At 38.6% G+C, this 22,387-nt stretch overlaps 1 protein-coding gene and 1 long non-coding RNA gene across 3 annotated transcripts in view; one reads left to right on the top strand and one right to left on the bottom strand.

The window, feature by feature from the left end:
• Positions 1-18,221, bottom strand: part of CRYBG1 (crystallin beta-gamma domain containing 1) — a 68,239-nt gene extending 50,018 nt beyond the window's left edge. Inside the window, exon 1 of one of the 2 annotated variants that reach the window (XM_069804968.1) lies at positions 18,103-18,221. In XM_069804968.1, coding sequence (XP_069661069.1) covers positions 18,103-18,138 — 36 coding nt within the window. In that variant the 5' untranslated portion in view covers positions 18,139-18,221. Of the gene's footprint in view, positions 1-2,307; positions 2,515-18,102 lie in introns of those variants that run through there. The other variant, XM_069804969.1, reaches the window with a different exon arrangement.
• LOC138689567 (uncharacterized) lies at positions 567-18,984 on the top strand. The gene is made up of 3 exons (XR_011328444.1): positions 567-869; positions 6,799-6,890; positions 18,816-18,984. It is a non-coding gene; the product is annotated as an uncharacterized lncRNA (long non-coding RNA).
• Positions 18,985-22,387: the final 3,403 nt, after the last annotated feature.

The following is a 22,387-nucleotide window of genomic DNA, read 5'->3' as shown; positions in this document are numbered from 1 at the left end:
CAAACCCCTAATTTAACAATGTAATTAAACATGTGCTTTGCTGGTCTCCAGTGGAGAGAAAGCATAAGCAACTGTGATTTGTTGAATCAGAACTTCAGGCTGTGTCTCAAGGGATCAATTGGATGTTATTTTCTTAGATTAGTTCATCTGAGTCAGTTGAACATGACTGAAAACACTTCTTAGAGCGCACATTATAGAAAAAAGCAGTATTTTTACTAGTCATTAGCAACTTTGTGGTAACTAATAGGTGGTAATATGTAGTGTGGACGGTTCTGTAATTTAAACATTTATTTGCTAGCATATATTCACCTTCAGAGGGGAAAAAAGCAACAAACAATATTTAGTGAAGAGTAAGATTGAGCTTTATCATTCACTAGAAGGTCATAAAGAATTGGATTTCAAGTAACATGGAGACCTCTGAGACCCTTCTACCTTGAACAATTCTTATAACGTAGGACCCTTCTAAGGTCACTCTGGAACACCAGTAACTTTGGGCATCTTTAAATCACAGTATTGTAATACTCACAGCCATGAGAAACAGAAAGCCTCGGAGTTCTAGCAGTCATGTGATATCCCAAAAAGTGCATTAGCCAAAAACATTTAAATAAATAAACTACTACTCTTCAGGCTCTAGCATTCTGCAGCGACTGAGACTCAAATATTCAGCACTAGCAGTGCCAGGCTTTGTTAAGCTGAAAATTCATCTGGAGTATTGCTGGCACAATGTGCTGTAAAATTATTAGTAGGAAAACTAGAAGGAAGGATGTACAAATCAAAGCTAAGAGACGAAAGTCTGAGAAGCACAAGACCCACTCAAGTCCCTGTTTCAAGTCCTAGAGAGAGAAGATTTCATACTGCTTCTCCTACAGGTGAGTGCCCTAACTACTGGCAGAGAGAGGGGGGGGGGAGTTGTAGACAGAAATAAAGGCTTGCTGCTTTTGCTTCTGTTTTTATTTAAAAAGCATGGGAAAAAATTATACAAAGCATTTGACCTGAAACAGGGTTTTTTGTGATTCACTGAGGGAAAAAAAAGCAATTATATTTCAAGTTAACCTAAATAATTTCTAAACTTAACCAGTTACCTTGCCGTCAGTCAACTAGATTTGAATTACTTCAATTCACTATAATAATTTTTCCTTGTTTATGCTGACCCTTCACAAAGCCACAAAAGAGGGGTTACTATTATGAAAAATACGACCGATGTTACATTAACCCACACACTGCCGCCTTCGGAATACCAAGAGTTTGGCATATGCACATTAAACTTTTTTAGCATTTCTTTTAAATATCTCAGATTCCAGGTTGACAGTGTCCTCTTCAGAGGCAGAGAAAGAAATACACTTTAACAGGTCCACTCAAGCACGGAATTTACTCCCTGGTTCTCCCAGCCCTTTGCCTGCTACACTTACAGAGGATATAAACAGCAAAGGCTGGATTTTAAAAAAACTCAGCTTTACCTGAGCTCTGTATAAAGGGAATGTAGCTTTCTAGATTGGGGAATTTACCTGAATAACCAAGGAGCAATAAATGTAAGACTGTTGAGCAGAGTGAAGTGAAACAATCATAAGTTTTCTTAATAGTCATATTTTTCCACACACTGTCTGTATTTTCTATTTTCTACTAAGAATATTTTAGCAAAGCAGTTCATGTCTTCAAGAGAACAGGACCTGTCTGCTTCCAATTTATTTTTTCACTGTAAAACTAAATTTTTATTCAAATGTACACCGAAAATTGACCATTTTGCAACAGCATATAGACTAATGAGAATACTGAGCCTGCATGTTTAACTGAATTTTTGAAAAGAAATAATCAGTTCAAGAAGCACAGATATAAGTGTAAATCACAGATATAAGTGTAAATCCCATTATTTCTTAGGTGCCAAACACAGAGATTTAGATATTGGATGTATCAAAAAACCCCAGCAAAACTGAAAGAAGCAAATCATGCAAAATCAAATAAGTAGAAATCTTTCAAAAAAGCTCAGGAAAGACAAAGAAGCATAAATAAAAATTGAACAGATCCTTACATGAGTATTTAGGAAAGGAGGTTGATAAAAAAGAACAGGCATGTCAGAAAAGGCATGCCTGCTCCCATCTCCTCTTCCCCAGAGCTAGTTATTTCCATATACTAAATCTTTACCCCCTCCCCTTCTGTCAACAGCAGCATCTGTCCGTTAAAGAGACGCTCTATAAAACTAATGGAGATCTGTTGATTTTATCATTTTAAAATATTAATCGTGTATTAACCCAAAGATTTCTGGTGGGGTTTAAAGAGGGAAAAAAAAAAAGATACTAATGTTTGCCTTACCATGATGATGATAATTCTTTTTGCTGTTTACAGAAGAATAAACAAACTATGGTGTGTGAGATGCAGTCCTGTGTGTCATTAACCAAACCCTTTTTCTTAGCAATCCTCCCACGCTTTAACCCCTTCTTTCTTCTGGCAGCACTCAGTTAAAAACAAGCAAAAAAGGAAGTAGTATCTGACTTGAGCCTTTCCAACTGATAAGTCATTTGGCACACAAATTATAACTATGAAAGGGACTCAATTAGAGGATAGGCGAAAGGGCTGCAGAAGGGTGGCAGCAAGTCCTTCAGTAAGCACCTCTACAGAAGCAGAGAACCTGTTGCAAAGAACTCTGAAGTTAGTGTTGGGCAAATGCCTTACGTGCATTAATTAACATGCAATACTAGAACGCAGATATGCAACAGTAGGAAAAAATACACCACACACGTTGGTTCTCACAAACTTGATTACTGTTTTCTGATCCACGTTTAAGATGGCTAAAGAAAAAAAAAATCCTCGTGCCTTTATTCAGCAAGAGACTGATTTATGCAGGCATCCTTGGTTCTTTGGCTTCCTGAGTTGGTATATTAAATCTGTATTTTTCTAGCAAGTCGTGGAAAAATGATACTAAAAAGCAATTTGAAAAAGCAGAACACAAGCAGCACCAAAAGTAGGAACAGGGATCGTTCAACACTGAAGAACTGAGAGAATATTTAAACTCTCCTGAACTTGGAAGACTTCCAGAAATAAAATTGTATGCAAAAAATAGCATTAACATATATTATTGTACTTGTAACTCTTTGTGTTTCAGTGTAAGAGAAAGTGAGAAAGTTTGATATGAGTTAGCCTCACATCTTTGCCTTTGGGATTTCGAGTCTTGCTGGGTCAGAGCTGTATCACTAGGTAATCTACTCAGTGTAAAGATTCAGCGAGACATCACCTGTTTTGAAGCAAAGAGCAAAAATAAACATATATTATCTGTGTTTTGTTCTAAGAGACAGGAACTTGAAAGTACTGTTTGTGTTGAGCAATAGAGGATAAATGACAAAACCATTTTGGAGGGAAATAAGAGGGGCTTGGAAGTCTTTTAGATCTACCTAACCAGAAGCCACAACTAATAAATATAACACCTTTCCTTTTTCCAATTCCGAACGCAATTCAGAATGATAAAGAATCTGTTACATAAGTGGGTTTGCATTTACTAGGTCTCTTTCTTCTAGGTTTGTAGGTCTCTTCTGTTTTGTGAGAGTGTACAGTGTCCTGTCACTAACTCTAAATGGTGTATATTGGAAGTATAGATTTAACATAAGTTGTCTAATTGAGGTCTATAGCTCACTGTAACACTTCCCAATTCCTTTTAGTTCAAGTATTTATGTATAATTACTGGAGATAAGAAATAGGACTCTTTTGCTGCACATCTAAAGGTGTCTGTATGACAGACTAAGCTATGAATCTCTGGAAATCAGCTCTTTCTTAGGCACCATCAATCGTGATCTCTTCCCCTTGCTTTCACGCAAAACTGTTGCTGTCAATAGGAGCTCCACAGTCTTCAAAGTATATGACATTTGAAAAAGTCTTGCAGCATTTCAGAGCACATACAAGAATTTCATAAAAGCATCAGTAAATTCCCAGAGCAACCCAAAATCAGGTATTATGACAAAGACTGATAGTTTTCACTAATACTACCGAGCTTACAGTCAAACACAAACTGCTGGTTAGGTCAGCTAAAAATGCACAAGTGACAACTCATTGTGTTTTCCATTCTGCATTGCTCTCATCTAAGAAAAAACATTTTAAGTAGCAATCTGGATTTACTTCTTTGCTAAGCACTTAGATACAGTAAAACTGATATATATTCCCAGAAGAGAAATTATGCATACTGAAAACACCTTTGAAATCAGACTGTGGAAATTGTACTAAAACTGTCAGACTCATTGTAATCCTTGGATCTCATTCCAGATACTGTAATCCGTCTCCTCAAGACTATTTATACATTTTTACATTAAATGATTATGGGACAAAGAGGAAATAATCCTAAGGAGCCACATATATTATTAGTCTTTGCCAAACACGGCACTGATGTGGCTACTCTGTGCTGGCTAACTGAGCTGGCTCCTCCTGGGCTAGCTTGGGCATCTCTACATGATTCTGCATGTAGCTCAAGAGCAAGGCAGGATTTCCAATACGCTCCTGTGCCCAGTCTTTCTTGTTAGCTAGCTGTAAGTGCTCAGCAGATGAAGGATGTAGATTGCCTCACTCTCTGCTTGCACTAGGTAGGAAACCTAGGTCCTTACCTGCAGTTTTAATTCAGTCTAGGGAAAATATGCCTAGGAGTTAGTTTAACTAACTAAAGCACCTAAGTGTTTTAGTCCTTCAGCAGCTCTAGTTCTAGATACCTAAAAGTAACTTGTTAATGTAATTTGAAATTTAGAAAACTAGGATTCTTTCCATTGGGTAAAGCAGATAGTCTGAAACTATAAATGGAAAAACTAAAAGCCTTTTGCTGGCAACACGAGGACTTTCCCCAGATCAGGCACAGTAGAAGATAGGCTGTCACAGGCATACAGGGCAAGAGGCAGAAAGCCATCCTTCTGAGCACTGTGTTGTTAATGTGAGACTGTAAAACTGCAAAAGAATAAAGACAGTAAACAAGCTGCAAATTGGACTGCTAATCTGACCAAAGCCGAATTTCATAAACAACAAAGTGAACTGCATGTTTGACATGCTTGCTTTTGGAAGTTGATGTGATGGTCCTGAAACAGGAAAAAATTACTGTATGTTTATGACTCTGAAAACCACTTAGTAGGATGAAAAATGACAATATTTAATCAAAGTGTATTTAAATATGAAATTAACAGAATCTCTCTTCTCCACAGAAATTCTCATTAAACAGATGAAAATCACGCAATGTAACTTCTATTACACATTATGCCAAGGTACCATTTGGTACCTTTAAACAAACAGAACCTTTCAACTGAAATGTGTCTCAAGTCAACCCCCCAACATGAAGGCAGCCAACATATCAGCTGCTTTGGAAAATTTGGGCTTGATAGTCCAAAGAGCTTCAAAGAGCCCTTCTGTAAAATGTATAATGAAGTGTTTATACCCCTTGATAACTTCTTTGATGTACAGATTTTTCATCATGTACAGATGAAGAGTATTAAGCACAAGGAACTATTATTACTAAAATACCTTATCCTGACTTTATAAAAATGGCTGGACATCTCATTTTACATTTGAATTACAATGTTATAATTTAGCATTTATTCTAAATAACAGTGTTCACCTAAGGCTTATTATAATAATTATTACAGAGAATTGCCTTGTTATTAATTAGAATAAACTTTGTAAAACCAGAACAGAGAAGATAGGAATGACTCAAGACCCACTGGTTCCCTGCAGTGCAGTGGGCAAAAATTAAATCAAGTGGAATAGTCTTGCAAACTCTTTGCTCTTAATCCCACGATTACATCAGTATCGCCTAATATTTACCATTAAGCAAGAGAAACTTCTAAGAGAAAATGTTTTAATGAAATGCATTTATATTCTTAGGTGTGTTTATTTTATGCTCCGAACAGAGCTAATTAGCATATAAAACATTAAAATAAACAATACATGTCTGTCCAGAAAACAGATACATTATTACTTCTGAAGAAAAAGGGAGATGTATGTTTTCCTGCTATTACAGATACATTATTACAGACATGTTGCATTATCCTGCTGTGCACCCCAACTACCAAATGTTAGCTGCTAAAGAGATACAACTACAACAGCATTTAAACCTCACTACTGTTACTGGTGGATAATTGGATTAAAGTTCAAATTCCTACCTGGTATTCTTAAAAAAAAAATTCAGGTCTTGCTTCTAAACACATATTTTGTTGATTAACAATAATGCAACAGGGAATTGGATCAAACTGGATGAAGCTATACTGTTCAGAAATATCAGCATTTCCAGGAAATGTCAAGAAATACACAGGATTATTGATTCTGCACTTGAATTTCTGAATAAGACTTTACTTTGGGCAAAGGCCAATCCAACATACTCTAGGATTGGCTTTGGTGTCTGTGGCTTAGAACAAGAGACATTACAAAGGTACTTTTAAAGCTAACCCTTAAAAGCATCATGATTAACCAAGCACAGTTTCAACTACAACAGTTCTAGTGTTGGGCTCAAACTATTTGAAATCCTTTCTAAATAAAATATGTTAAAAACACTCCATTAGCAACTCACTTTGCATAAGTGTACTGCATTATTTGTCAGTGCTTCAGAATATAGGATGGAGCTGGTTGTCTACCATTAAAACCTGGTAGATGACAACTGCTTCCTGCACATAGAAGGCAGGCGTGTGTCTCCTCTCGCGTTCCTCTACCACTTCCCTCCCACACCTTCTTGGCACCTGGTGGGAAGGGGGTGGGAAGACAAATCTCTGCCACTCTGTATGGTTTTCCTCTAGCTACCTAACCCTTTCGTCTAGAAGTGACTCTTCTTTTGTCTCTGCTGCAACTCAGGCTTTCCAAGCCAGCCGCATGATGAAGCTGACAAGTCTCTTCAGTTTCCCAGCTGCGCACAAGGCTCTGAACAGCAGCCAGCAAGAAGCAGGGTGAGCTTCTGTTTCACTGGGCGGCCGCTTAGAAAAAAACCCTCACAAACTGTCTATACCTTTTGCATGTTTGGAAAGTGGTTTTCTTTTTCAGGTCCAAGAGTCAGAAATTGATCTGATGATAAAAATTAAGTCTTACATGCCAAAGAAAAAACATACCTTCAGCATTCCCAGAAGCAAAACAATCAACCCCCCGCTGGAGAAGAGGGAAGGGGAATATCCAGAATTACCACTGATAAGCCTTCTAAAATCACAAGTTTCTCTACATGAAATACAAAAAAGTAAACAGATCTTGATGTTCTTTTTATCTAAATCCTGGTTGCTAAACTTTTACAGTGTAGTTTGTTCAGATTTTTCAGACTTTTCAAAAGCTACACTTTTCAGTCCCTATTTTCCCTCTAGACAATTACTCGCTTTTCCAGCATATATACTCTAGAAATCAAATTGGTTAAATGAAAAGAAAAAAAAAGAGGAGGGGAATTGTAAAGATGGGAGAGGAAAAGAGGCTGTATTTTTATTTGCACGTCATAAAGTACAATTTAGAGGAAATTACGATGTCAAGTCCCATTATAAAAAAGCAATGTTTGTAGAACAAAACATTATATTCTATTTAAATCTTTAGCTATTGTTTGCAACCACAACAAACTCAAAACTTACCTGTTGAAATGTTACCCACTGTGATTTTGAAAATTGTATGAACAATGCTAGTTTGTAGGAATGGTAGATTTCTTTTAGAATCTCTAAATCTTACTCAAAAAGTAGTTTAGGCAATTCTTTATTAAAGTGGATCATGCTTTGCTTTTGTAGATCTTGAGCCATGGCAGATCGAGTGCTTGTTTTAAAGGGATGAGTGAAGGAGCATTCCAGCTTATTCACTATAATGCAGTTCTCAAGAGAACAAAACTAGAAAGATGAAGTTTTTCATGACTACGCTTTGCAAACCCATTATTACACTGCAGCTGGAACTACAGAGCAATAAATTACACACATATGTATATATATATACACATTCTTAATTGTCATATGCATTACATAGCGTATAAAGTGGCAAAAGCCTGGTCAGGAGGAATGAACTATTACTAAAAGCTTTGTGTCGCAACCTTCTCAGATCTGAGGGTGCACAGGTGTACTGTGCATATGCTGAGCCACCTGGTCACGTAGCATGGCAAAATGGAAATAGGGTCACACCCAAGGAGAAAGCACAGCTAGCTGCCAAGGTCCTGAAAACCATTCCAACGCATTGCACAAGTGTGGAAGTGGTACAAGAAAAGAATGATGCAAAAGAGTCTACAGCTCTCCACACAGATCACTGCACAGTAGCCTACCGTGGAGGCCAGAAGCAAACCCCTGGTGATTCGAAGAGCAACTTCACAGGACTGTACTCACCAAGGGAAAGAGAAGGGAGGAGTATGCCCTTTGGGAAGAAGGCAGTATAGTGCCTGGTGTCATCCTAAGAAATAGTGACATACTAGCATGAGCAACATCAGAGAAATGCTGAAATGCTATGTAGCTAGGTGTTTGGCATGATGATACACAAAGGTGGGGCAGATAAAGGATGGCCACTGATAATATTGGACTGCCTGGCGCACACTCCCATGTCACCATTACCAGACTCACTACGTACTGTCCATGCTGGATCATTGACGACAGACCTCCTTAACGCTTTGCAATGCATGAATGGTCCATTGCCTTCCCCGAGCAATGCCATGCTGAGTATATGGCTATCCACATTATCTCACTCGTGCAAAGTGCAGTGTTGTGCCAGTTTGATAGACCTTGTGTTTTGTCACTGCTTGGGGGACCATAGATTATTCAGCAATCCAGCCCTGAAGACCTCAGCACTATCACGTTCCTGGACCATTGCTCTTGTGACTGTATTTTAAGCCATCACTAACCCTCTCAAACAGAAACACATTTTCAGCCATTGCGTCCTCTAAATTTGTTCACAGTGTTACATGGAGCATGCAAAAACTTAAGATGAAATTCAATTCCAAACATAGCTCAACATGAAGACTATGCAGGATGCAAGTCCAATGTAAAGTTGGATACAGCATTTTTATAAATCTCCTGCATCAAGGTGGATGTGTTGAACTGCTTGGAAGGAGAGTTCTCCAAGTGACATCTGTCTTGAGCTGGCAGCCAAGAGTAAATAAATGTTAAGCTGTCTGATACATGTTACGGTTTGGGTTCTTTTTAAACGGCATGTAAAAAATCCCAACAATCTCCTCAATAAGCTTTGTGAGTACTTGAAAGATGTCTATCAGAATAAGAATTTACTGGTATTCCCACTCTGCCTCAAAATTATTTATATTCTAAAGGGGTGGAGTGAACCTTCTTGACTCAGTACATCCATTGCCATCTTGAATGCCAATGTGTTAAGACTACAAGACAGGTATCTCTTGCACCAATATTCCTGGAGCTATGTTCCTTCTATGAAAATGCTAAGTAACTCCATGCCATCTTCCCTCCTGTCTTTTGTACTTCTCCAAGGCCCATGTTACCTGTCAGCTGTAGTCCTGTACACCTACAGCTTAAATGCTCTCGTGCTAAACCCCTCACCAAAAAGCAGCAGAAATACAAGAGAGAAAGATGTTTCCAAGGGCTCTCTGAACCAGCCATAAGAACTGGACATAACCTAAATGTTCTTTTTAGGAAATAAGAGAGTTGGTGTCTTAAGCCAGGTTGGAGATAGCAAAATGAAACCCTTTTTAACTTAATACTGAAATGAAACTGGTTCAAATGGGGATAAGAAGAATAATGAGCTGGGACTATGGAAAAAAGTAGACTGACAAGGAAATAGCAATGATGCCATCAGTCTAGTCAGCAGAATGGTATTTTATTAAGAGAAGTAATTTTCTTGAGCAATACTCAGAGAGGTTCTGTCATGGATAGCTGAGAACCTCTCTTGTGCTGTAATTAGCCATAAATTTGCAGACTTTTTGGAAGATAAAAGTATGAGCAGGTCTTCAGTGAGCTGCATTACAAAGCCAAATCATAATAACCAGATAGTTTTATAGCGGACCTGATGTCCAAGCTTTTTGACATTGGGACTTCTCAGAATTTTGGTCTCTGCCTACTCAGTAAGTACAACTGTGCATATATAACTAGCTGCTGGATTCTTCTGTCTTTGTTATTAACAAATGCGGTTGAATTGAGGGCACCTGGCATTTTCTTCTATGAAAGAATCACAGTTTTGTATCCAGAGCATCTCTACTGCAACACTACAGATGTTTGCTGTGTCCTGGGAAATCTGGGCAGAATGATGCTTAACCAAAGGCAGACAGATCAATCATGTTAGAAAGAAAATTCTATGATGAATGGCACATTCTTCTGGGGATGCAGTTACCAGAATTGTAGTTCTTTAACCAGAGACATAAAATAAACCAGACTTACAGTAGAATCCTAGAAAAGCATAAACCTGGTATCAGGTAACTGAAATAACTTAAATGACAGAAACAGCTTATTCTGTCTTCTGTATACTCCTACTTACATTTTGGGGTTTGCTTTCTTTCCTATATGCTGTGAATTTAATCTATAAACAATTAATTGTTCTTGCTTTGGTGTTTTGGCTTGCTTTGTTTTTTTTGGCTTGCTTTGGTGCAATCTTTTCGGTCTCTCTTCTTCAGTATCCCTCATCCCCTCTCTCTCCTCCTATCGAGGCCTTGACAAAGAACAGATACAGATAAAGCAATGGACGTGCAATATCACAGCCCAAAAGCAAAAGTGCTTGATGTAACACAAATTCATATCACATATTTTTTTCTTTAAAGCAGACATGATATCTAAGTTCTGTCAGCCTGAGAAGCATCGTCAATAGTGACTTACAACTATGGATGGCTGTCCCAGTGTTCTCATTCAGCATTCCTACAGGTCCAACAGTACCCATGCGCTATTAAAAGTAAATTGCTTGTATGGGGGCTCTGCTACTTCTACAGTTTTTAGTGTCAATGTTGATAAATATTTATATTAAAAGATAGCACCTTAAGTTATTAAAACTGAAAGAATTACAAAAACATAGTTCAGTCCTCCGCTGTTATTTAGTACTGTTCTTTAGGAAGAGCTGGCCTACGTATGGGCTCTTGCTAGCAGGTGGTATTACACAAAGACCATCTGTACATGCTGGGGCCAGTTTTGCTTTCTTTCCATGATTCTGAGCATCCCTTTCTGTCAAACATACTTATGGTGGTCTACACTGTCATTATGTCTCTGTAGACCATGCTCTTAAATATTCTCTCAATGGAAAGCACTGTAATTGAAGCTATCTTCCAGTTATTCCCCCTGTACTTTGTGGGTTTTAACATTTTATCATATCATTTCATGTTACTGGTTTATGACACTACTCACCAAATGTGCAGACAAGTAATTTAAGATACAGTGGCTTCTTGGAGCACAAGTGTTTGTGGGAGTCATCACTGTGACTTAAGTGGTCAGCATTTAAATTCTGTCCCAGTTCTGTATTTTCTGGCCTCCATGATGATTTCAGTACTATTTAAATTCTGTTTGCTTCTAATTGGTTGTGGTGGTGGTGTGTTTTTAATTATGAATTGCATATTTATCAACTAAATAATTCTGAAAGAATATTTCAGTATTAATCATCTCAAACTATTGCAAAACATAGCATGACTCAGAGCTAAACAACCTATAAAAACTTTAAAAGTTTCAAGGACAGAGCAAATTAAATATTTGGTAAGTAAGTGTCTAAATCCTTTGTCAACCATGTAAGAAATGCTGGCATGGCCAGGACAAAATGAGGCATTCTTTTTCCCTTCCCACATCTCTCCACCCTACTCAACTGGTTTGGTTTGAAAATTTGATTACTTGCCACCCCCACCCCACCCCCACCCCCCCCCCCCCGCCATGAATTTCAAAGTAAAGATTTCAGTGTTCTTTTCCTATTAACATCACTTTCTTGCCCAAACCACAGCATGGTTGCAGCCCAAGAATAGGAACAAATAGCGTAGATAGGATAAAAGAAAAAAAGCAACTTAGATAAACTATTACAACTTTCTCATATTTTCCTAGACATTTTAAACTGCAAGAAAGAATTACTGTGTTGGCCAACACAATAATTTCTTATTAAAATCCTTATTAGAAGCCATACAGACAATTAATAATGTAGCTATTCTGAATGTTGGCAAAGAGCTCTCTTGATCCATGCTTCATCATGTTTATCTTTTTCCATTCCCTCTATATATCGTTCTCTTCAATTCACACAAATACATTAGGACAGCAATCCCAAATCCATGGCTTACAGATAACATCCCCCATTTCTTCCATTCATACATACTTTATCCATACATACATTATCTACACAAATATATCTGTATACATCTATATATATATAAATGTAAATAAAATTCATATGTATATTCCACCCTATAAAAATCTCTATTGCTGTATTTTTTGATTGATCTAAACTGAAGAAATTTATTTCTCCAGATTTCCCATAAATTAGTGCACTAGAGGCACATGACATGTAGGTGACTCTCATAAGCAGACCTGGCTATTTAAAGAGGTTAAAAGTTATGCTTTAAAATTTAAAACATGGGAGGCTACTCTGTCCTCTGCAGGAATGACAATGGGGAGCAACGTGATTAAAAAGTAGCCCTACCAGATTGAGCACAAGCATGACTAACCGAAAAGGGAGGAAGTGAATGGCAGCTTTTTGTGGGGATTATCAAGAGATTTTGAATCTCTCTGTCTAGTAACAAGGGGGGAATTCCTGGTGGGAAAAAAAAAGGAAGAAAAGAAAGAAAAAAGGAAAGGAAAATGATTCAGCTTGCTAAGCCTGGGAGGGAGGTACAAAGTGCAACCTTTACTTCAGGGGAAACAAGTCACACTTGGGGGAGGAGGGTGACAGTAGCAATGAACTGTCTGCGCTGAACATGTGCCATCAGTGAGGCCAAAACCCAACTCAAGCGACCCTTGATGGATTTCCCACACGAGGAATGACAGTGATTTTACCAGGTAAAGAACACAATAGTTACACTGAAGAAGAGAACAAACCCCCAACAGATCAAAGGGCATTATTTTATACAGAAGTTGAGCGTAAGTGTAGTTAAGCAGATAGAAGCTCTGGCAAGAATTCAGATGTCCAGCACAGCACTGTGCAAGCTTTACTCCAGGGTTTTTTTTTTAGGTAATATGATAAAACTTTGTCCCGCTGCAACATTTAATTAGCTGGAAAGGTATAACCTCTTCCAAACAGTTGAGGACCCATCCAGATTTTAAAACAAACCACAACAAAACCAAGAACAAGCCCACCCCCCTGCCCTACTTAGGCCCCTCTTAGATGACTACCTTGCTACACCTGCCCTTCACCTCAAAAGAAAAAAATCTTATAGCATCATGTAATTTCCCCTTCCTTTTTCCCCTTCAGTCTTCGCACAAGGCAGGTTAGTGCTCTCCTGAAATTGGTTGGGTTTTTTCCTCCTTTGAGAAAACCTACACCAGCAAATGCTCTCGGCCCCTGCATGACTCACTTCGTAGGACTTTGGCTACAAGGTTTTGTTTAGCTTTCTGATTCCAAGCTGGAGAATGATGCCTTCTCTTCTTTCGGTCTCAAGTTTTGGGAGGAGATCGGTTAACCACTGGAAGGCCTTATCTCTTAAAAATTGTGGTGAACCTTAAGGCAAAGACTTGTTCTCCCCAGGGCAGGCTCCTCTCACCTATCCACAAACTGATAATTTTGTTGTCTGTTACTTTGGAAAGTGGCTCACCTGCTTTCTCGTTCACTTGGTATTGCAAGTTTATCAAATGGCAGTATAAAATGCTTTGTTTCTACCTTTTAAATCATTCTGGGAGGTGATTTTGTAAGCCCATGGGATCCCAAATAGACTTTACATTTTGTTATTTCTTGAGAAAATAAAGCACTGTAAGGAGAAGCAGTATGAGGACCTGGGCTGGATGTCTTGCTAACATTTCTCTGAGCAAGGCAGAAATGAAATTAAAGAAGCAGATGAGGAATCCTAAGCTGAAAATACCCTAGACCTTGATGAGCTATCATCTTGAAAGATGAGTTAAAAGAGCAGGAGGAATTAGGGATCTGCATATCTGCTGTCTCAGGAATATGGCAAAGGCAGTGATAGAATAAAATCATTTAATCCAGTAATTTGACAGAGAATCAAAATGGGCTTCCACAGCCACACCTGGGTGTAAGAAGTACTCCACCCAGTTTCCTTCGTTAAATATTCATGTCATAGGACTGAATCTTTGTGTGAAAGGCAGTGGCTGTGTTCAGGTAGCAAGTAGGTGTGAGAACTCTTATCTAGATGGAGAATCCTGAGAAACCTTTGGACAGGTACCTGGTTATAGGTCTGAAAATATGACTAATCAACACCTGAATATAAGAGGAGTGACAGCATTAGAGCACATAGACGTGACTTAGAAAAAAACCTCTTTAGACCTATGTCACACGGAATTTTAAAGTCTAGATTTTTTGTGATCATTATTCCTAGTGCACAGGAAATGTATAAATAATGAAGGATTAAGAACTTTCTTTTCATTCACTCATTTTAATATTAGCAGAAGCCAATTTAAATTTGAAATTGTTCTCTACAGGAATAAATGCCTTTCAGCTTAACTACATGGAAACCTATCACCTTAAAGCCTATTTGTCTTTAACTACATAATTTAAGGTCATTTGAGTTTGCCATATCACAGTTAGGACTCCTTCTCAATTGGTATTAGTATTTTGTCACTACTCAAGCTGTGTGACTCCAAAATATACATTAATCTGTGATTTGGTCCTCAAATGGAATTATTATTTATTCAAAGAGAATGGAATGAATCAAACATTCAGGAAGTTGTTTCTTCATTCATAGTGAGAACACTGGCCACACTGTTTTATTAATTAAACAGTCTTAAAGATACGAAAAAAACAGTCATAAAATTATGGCCACAGCTATCTACTTTATGTAGTATAGGTTATATGACAGGTCAAATAATCTTCAATGTGGATCTTCATAGACATTCTAAATATAAACAGGAATCTAATCAAGCTATTTTGCCTTCATTTGCAAACAAACTCAAAGACACCAAATACTACTCCTATTTAGCTCCACTGAGCAAAACTGGATTGTGTAAATGTAATCAGGAATGGAATGCATTATTTGAGAAAAGGAAAAGGAATAAGCTGAGTTTTAGAAACCCAGAAACAGAGTATTTTGCAGAACTGACATCTAGAAATTACTTCTGGTTTTTTTTATTATTTAATAGTGTGTTACCAAACTTCTATTTGCCAAAATACGAAAAGAGAAACTGCTAACCTTCATTTTCATAAAACAATGTTTTGCACATTAAATAGTACAGGACTAGAAGAGTTAAGAAAATTAAATGTAAATTTAAATTTGTATGATTTATTAATTTCTCATAAATCTAGTTATCTCCAGTGGTTTAATAAACATATGCTATTTATATACTTGATAAGAGCACTTTAAAATCTCTCTTTCATTGTTATGTACCTGACAATTTTCATTTGTTCAAATCAGAAGCTTACAATAAAACAAAGTGATAAATGCCAGACGGCCTTGCAAAGGGGAAAAAAGTGGAAATCTTTGTACAGAACTAGAAGTACATCTGAATCAGCATCAGACGTATTTGGTGAGAAAGCAATATTGATATAGAAGGATGTTGCTTTTTTCCTAAAATGATGTAGTGAGAGGAAATATTTTTGCCTTATAATTTGGGCAACACAACACTTACTCACTGAGCAACACTCTCAGACAAATGATTTTAAACATTTTTTAATTTCCTGCTGTTTTACCACCACTATTTATGAAAGTCAAACAAAAAGAAAGAGAAACAAAGTTGCAATGTGTATCAAGAACAGTTGCTGTGAAGTACAGAAATGGGTTAAGATGAAGATTTGTTAAACAATCCTGGAAGAAGATGAAAGGGGAAAAACAGGGTATAATATGATACAAGTTTATTATACACTAGTTAATTGGGTGGAGAGAAGACTGTTTTTTGATCAAGCAAGGGAAGCATCCAAAAGAACAGAACCTGACGGCTTTAATTACTTCTTGGAATTAATTTTTTTTTTTTCTGTTGGAAAAGAAATACAAGACAGAGACAGTCCAACAAGTTCTTGGAATATGCTGGGGACAGCTTTTTCTTCAGAAGGTGAAGAAAGCCATTAAGGGAGTGGCTATTTTAGATCTTCTGCTGACTACTAGGCACAAACTGGCTGAGAGTGGAAGGGAATTTAGGTGAAAGTGAACTCCATCATTTAATGATCACTACTACAAAAAGGAAAGGGAAAGCAGCAAAATAAAACTACTTTTTTTTTTCCAGAAAACAAAACCAAATGTTAACAAGCTCCAGAGACTGATAAGCAAGGTTTCTTAGAAGACTGTTTAATTAATAAAAGAATGCAGAAGAGCTTGTCTGTTTTAGTCATTGTTGGAGTCAGCTCTTAATTATCCAAGGTAAAGGGAATAACCTAAATTAGGCAAAAACAGAGGATAATACAAATTAGGCTGTGTAAACTGGTCTGCAAGACTCTACTTAGTACATTCACCTTTGAAAGGCTTATGAACAGATTTCCATAGCGAGAACAGCAATGGAGCCTGGTGCAAACATCTTATGTTCTGTTTCATGCACCGTTTTCTACTGCTCTCCCGCAAGAAATGCTGAGGGAAGGCAGGGCTTCATTAAATCCCAATCCCCATAAACCATCTATCATCAGCAGGTGACTCTATATTCTTACACACAATAGCAGATTATCCCAATACAGAAGAAACTGCCAAATTCACACCCACACCTCCCAACACCCACACCCCCCAATACCACCCCCCCACACACACAATTTCCTTGATTTTTATGATTTATCTAACAATCAGACCTTTGTGTCATGCATCAAAGTATAAAATGATGTGGCCTGCTCTGATACTCTTTTAGATGCTTCATTTAAAGGCTTTTAAATGTTCTTAGTACAAATGGTTTGATTGGTTCCAGGTTAGAGGAATAACACCCCAACAGTTTAACTTAGCTGTAAGTATGAGCAATTTATTCCAAAAGAAGAACAAAATGCCAACTAAGAGCTCACTAAATAACAGCTGAATTCTGCCATTCTTAAATTTCCACTGAAAAAATCAAACATCTACTTGCTTTTCTAGGAGAAGTCCTTGCAAGGAGTTAATACATGAGTCCATCCAAGACAGCAATAGGGTGAACAGCAATTTTTTCTTTTGGAAAGCTAATTCCCGAGCTAGCTTTACTGCAACAGAAATCTTACCCTGCCACAGTACTGCACCATTTTGCTGTTTCGTAGCTGTGAAGAACTGAGCTCTTTCTGTAGGCATGTTTCTACAGTATCAACAGAACTAAGATGCTGAGTGAGATCAGAAGGGATGTTTGGGGTTTATATTATTTGTGTATTCAACTAAAGACCAACGAGTCTTTTCCAAAGGCTCCATATAGAAATTAGGAGATGAGATTTGCTGGCTTGAGATGACTAGACAATAAATTTGTTTTAAAGACAGAATATTTTAAGCCCTCATCAAATATATTCAGATGAATATTAGTTCCACAACGAAGAAAAAAGCAGCTTTTTCAATTACTGGCCTGCTGTGTACTTTTGTTAATGTGGAAAAAAAAGTATTTCTCTCTCCATGGAAAGATTACAGTAGAGACAAGACTGGTATTGCACAACCTTGTCTGCAATCTTAAATTAAGTTCTCACATTATAACAGAAGTAATTAGCATTTTCTCTAGCTTGCTTCCATGCAGTAGTACTGCTGCCAAGCAAATGAGTAACACTACATGAGCTAAATGAACACTAGAAAACAAATGCATAGACATTTCTCCTTCTCTGGAATAAAACTTAACGTAGAAAACAGTACAGGTTAAGTGAGAAACTGTAAAAGAGTAGGTGCTGTTCCTTTATTATTTTGGCTGATATATATTTTATGAACAAAAGGAAAAAGACATATGGTTTGTGAGAACATGTGGAAGATCTCCTAAAGCCATTTCCTTTGTTGGCTCTTCATGCCAGCTAGAGTCATTATGTACCTTCCTTATTTCCGTATAAGATATTAATTTGAAAATTTTCCAGTACTTCAAACACAGGTCTTTTAAAGGAAGATTACGATTATACCTAGTATTAAATTCTGTTTTCAGAATAGTCATCTTCTTTATGATATATGTAAGTGTGTGTGTATATATGTATATATATATTTTATGTAAACACACATACTTAGTTTTCTCTTACCTTTCTAAGTGCTGCTGGTAATGAGGCAGTAGACATTGATATCGCTGGAAGAACAAAGGAGTGCGGACAGATTACTGATGGTATTTGGTCTTCTTGAACAGTATAGCGTCTGCCTGATATATCATAGTACCTGAAAGGAGAGTAAACATTGTTCAATTAATATATCCTAGTGAAATAAAGTCTAATCTACTATCTGCTGTATTTCTCGACAAAACACACTAAGCCGTTTTCTCCTGTTGTAGTGGTTCCGGGCCTCCAGTACTTCTAAAGTTTACAGCTTTATTTTAGCCAAACTACTCGCTCCTCTTATTAGACATTAATTCATCCCACCTGCTTTAGCTACCTGAAACTCTAATTTGACAGCTTTTTCCTGATAACAGAACAACCGAAAACTGAATACAATATTCAGCAGGATAACCATATCAGAGCCACAAGGCAGAAAAATTAGTTATCTTACGTCACTCTACTGCTACAGACACTGCAGATTACAACACTTGGGGTTTATAGTTCCACATTACATCACATGTTCTGTTCACCTTCCTTCTGGAAGCTGTCTCAGTAAAGAAACAGTTGAATTCTCAAAACAGAAGGACATTTATTGGGAAGATGCTGTCACAATGAAAGCGTATACAATCTTTAAAACAGCACATTAATTTTTAGCAAGTCAGTCCTAAAGCTTAACAGACCTCATTTTGCTTATGTTTATTCTGCAGGGTCAACTTTGTAATTCTGAATCCAAAGAACATGGAAAAGTTTACCTAGTCTCCTCCAAAGACAGAAATAAAATAGTAAAACCTGACCAACTTATACCATCTCTTTCATTTCACTGTCTGAAAAATCAAAGTAGCAAGAATATAGAATTCTCTGAAGATATGGTTTCATTAAAAAGGTTGATAAAAATGACATTTTATATATTTAGTCCTTTAGATGATTCAGCAATTAGTTAAAATCCAGCTTTTAAAAAAATTATGTATTTTGATATTTTTATTTCAGAATTGGACTGTATTTTTCATAAGATCATAGGACAATTCTGGTTGGAAGGGACCCCAGGAGATCTCTGGTCCAACGTCCTGCCCCAAGCAGGGTCAGCTATGGAACCACACCAGGTTGCTCGGGGCTTTAACCAGTCAACTCTTGAAAACATGCAAGGACAGAGACATCACAACCTCTCTGGGCAATGGTGAAAATGTCTTCCCTTACATCCAGTCTCAGTTGCTTTCTCAGTTTTTGCCTGTTGTCTCTTGTCCTCCCGCCATGCACCACTGCGAAGAGTCTGGGTCTGTCTTCTTGGTGACCACCACACATGTACTGGGGGGCCTCCAGGCCCCTCATCACCCCCCAAAGCTGCCTCTTCCCCAGACTGAACAAGCTCCAATTCTCCATCCTCTCCTCATAGGGCAAGTGCAGCCTCACAGGCGACCCCTGACTGTGCTGGTGGCCATCTGACGAACTCACCCCAGTTTGAAACACTGAGAGACCTTTAGGCAGAAAATACCCTCACCAAATACCTTGCTTTCAGCAAAGAAAAAAAAATCTCAAAAAGTTTTGGTTTTGTTTTGTCCTTAAAATATGCATATTTTCCATTTCAGTTGGATCAACACTTCCCTTTCCCACAGGCTTCTTTTCCAGACTCATCACAAAGTCCCAAATCTAGCTCTGTTTGTACAGCTTTAGTTGCAAATTTAGTTTTATAACTGACTGCCATATAGAGTTTCCAAAGAGTAAATAAGGAGGCAGAAAAGCCTTAGGCATATTTATAGAGGTGTTCAGTTTATTGCATAATTGTGGTGAAAATGTTTTGACATTTCAACACATATCCCAATAAACATGTGCAATTATTTTGTTTATTTACCTATTTCTAAGGAAGAAACTGCATTGCTCTTAATAGCTGGTTACCTTCTCCAAGCCATAGCTGACTTTGAGCTGTCCATCTTCATTTTCATTTTCTGCCTCCACCAATGGAGGCTGCTTTTGGGGTGGTTCCACACACATTGTACATGAGAGAATTCAAAAGTCATGTTAACCAGCTGCTCAACTAGCGCTGAGAGATCCTGTTGCACCCTACCCTGCCTAATGTATATATTAGAGGCCTCTGTAAGACTGCTCTAGGGGGAAACAGTAGACCAAGGACTATCAACTCAGTGACTCAGAGCAGTGGAACAAGCGACATAGTATGGGCAGGAGACCGGGAAGGTGCTTGGCTGCAGTCTGGGTAAGAAGTCTAGGTAAGGAGGAGGAAAATAACAGCACACCTTGGGAAGCGGATGGAAGAGCTGTCAAATGTTGAGGTGACATCAACACTCTGCGAGAGGCCACCATTTGCAATGGCACTGCTGGGCTGGTGCCAACCGTCTGCACCCCAAGTGCTATGTAATGAACGTACGTCAGAAAACAACATGCCACCGATCCCACACATCAAAATGCCAAAAGGAGGAAGCTCTGGGAGCAAACACTTCCTAGGTGGGAAGTCATGACGTGTCCTCGGCATCCCCCGTGTCCTGCTGCAGAAGGGGGCTATGCTGGTCCCCAGGTGAGCTGGCAACATCCACTTGGGAGGCACCTGCTGGCTCCCCTCCAGCGATGGAGGCAGGGCCCCCACGGGGCACCCTCACACCTCGCCCCCACAGGCCCACTCCTGATGGGCCACCAGTCCCTGAGACACCGTTGGACGTCAGGGTGTTGGCAGGCCCATGGCGCGGTAGCCAGGAAGCCGCTGCTTTCAGAGCATGGTGAAGTAGCAGTTTCTTTCAGACGCCCTTTTTTAAAGGACACAATTTCACGCCAATAGCTGGAGCTGACAGAAGCAGCATGAAAAGTTTCAACCCGAAGACGGCGTGCTGAAAAACGGCCAACTCCAGATTTCCAAACGAGTGAGAAGAGGCAGTCTTTGAATTTCTTCGCAGTTTAAGGTCTATCCTCCCAACAATCTGCTGATGTGCTGAGCTCACCAGAGCCTCCCAAAAGCTTTACTTTATGGCATCGGGCAGTTTTCCAGGGAAACGCTGTGGTACGCTTCCCGCCTGAAGGCACGGGCACGCATGCAAGGTCCCGGGGGCAAGCCGGGGTGTGAAGGCACAGCGCTGCACCTCCTCTGCCCTAACTGCCCAGCCAAATTCTCTCCTTCCAGCCCAAATGTGGAGCAGCTCGCCCCAACTCACTGCGGAGAAACTCACCGTAGGGCAAGGGCAGGCGGGTGGACAGTTACCGTAGAGGAGCTGACGCATTGTCAACCCACACCCTTGCTTTCCTCACCCGGGCTTGTTTGTGTAACCATACCCACTCGCTCAAAGCCCCGAGGGCCCGGGGGGAAAAGGGTGCTTGCAACACGCTAGGCATGTTATGAAACCCTCCCAGACGTTTTGCAAGGCCCATCAGTTGTTGGAGGCACTTGGAAAGGAGCCTTGTCTGTGGAGGTAAGAATTTTTAAATCAGGAAAAATGTTGGTGTGAATATTTATGATAGACTGAGTAGTTTATTGTTTGTTACATGTTTGGCTACTAAATAGTACAACTAATTATGTCAAAAATGCTCAGAGTATGTTTACTTGGTCTACAGTAATGTGTGTCTGGCATGTTTTCATACAGCTAATGAAAATAATAACTAATTTTACAGTGAAGCAAAGGAAGAGCAGGTAGGAAGACTTAGAAATTACCAAGCTTTTGAAGAGAGCATGAGGCACTAAAAGGAGGAAGGAGAAGCTCTATAGGTACCTACACATTCTCTTTACCAGTACAGGAATACTGGTTCACAGCAGAACTACTGACTGGAAAAGGAAACCGTGAGATAGAAATTAAACTGGGGAGTGCTCTCTTTACGCTGCAGACCACACACCTTGTCCCCATCACTCGTACCTGTCTGTGCCTAAGTACTTAGTAATGACACAATGTTATCCTATTAACTGTCTTAAGATGTCTTAAGATATTGTCTTAAAATATCATGACAATTACAAATCATTTTGAAGGGAATTAATCTCAAGACAAAAATATATGAAAACACTAAGATAGGACGACTAAGTAAACAACTCACAAAGAAAAAGAAGAAAAGAGGAGATTGCCATATATTTTAAACTAATGATGCTTACTAAACTGGCATCCTTATAATTTTACAGCCACGGCTTCCCTCATAATCCATCATATTCAGCCCTGATATCCATCTACAGTCTGCTAATTTTTAGAACAATCTTCAGTCTGTACCAGGTAGATGGTTCTTGCATATTAATTCCCATTTTCAATCAACACTTTTACACAGGATGAGATCATGTTTTTAAAAAGAGAGAGCACGTATG

The sequence above is a fragment of the Haliaeetus albicilla genome, chromosome 17 (genome assembly GCF_947461875.1).
Source record: "Haliaeetus albicilla chromosome 17, bHalAlb1.1, whole genome shotgun sequence".
Classification (NCBI taxonomy): Eukaryota; Metazoa; Chordata; class Aves; order Accipitriformes; family Accipitridae; genus Haliaeetus; species Haliaeetus albicilla.
Note: the sequence above shows the minus strand (reverse complement) of the source record. Positions and strands in the feature narration are given on the sequence as shown.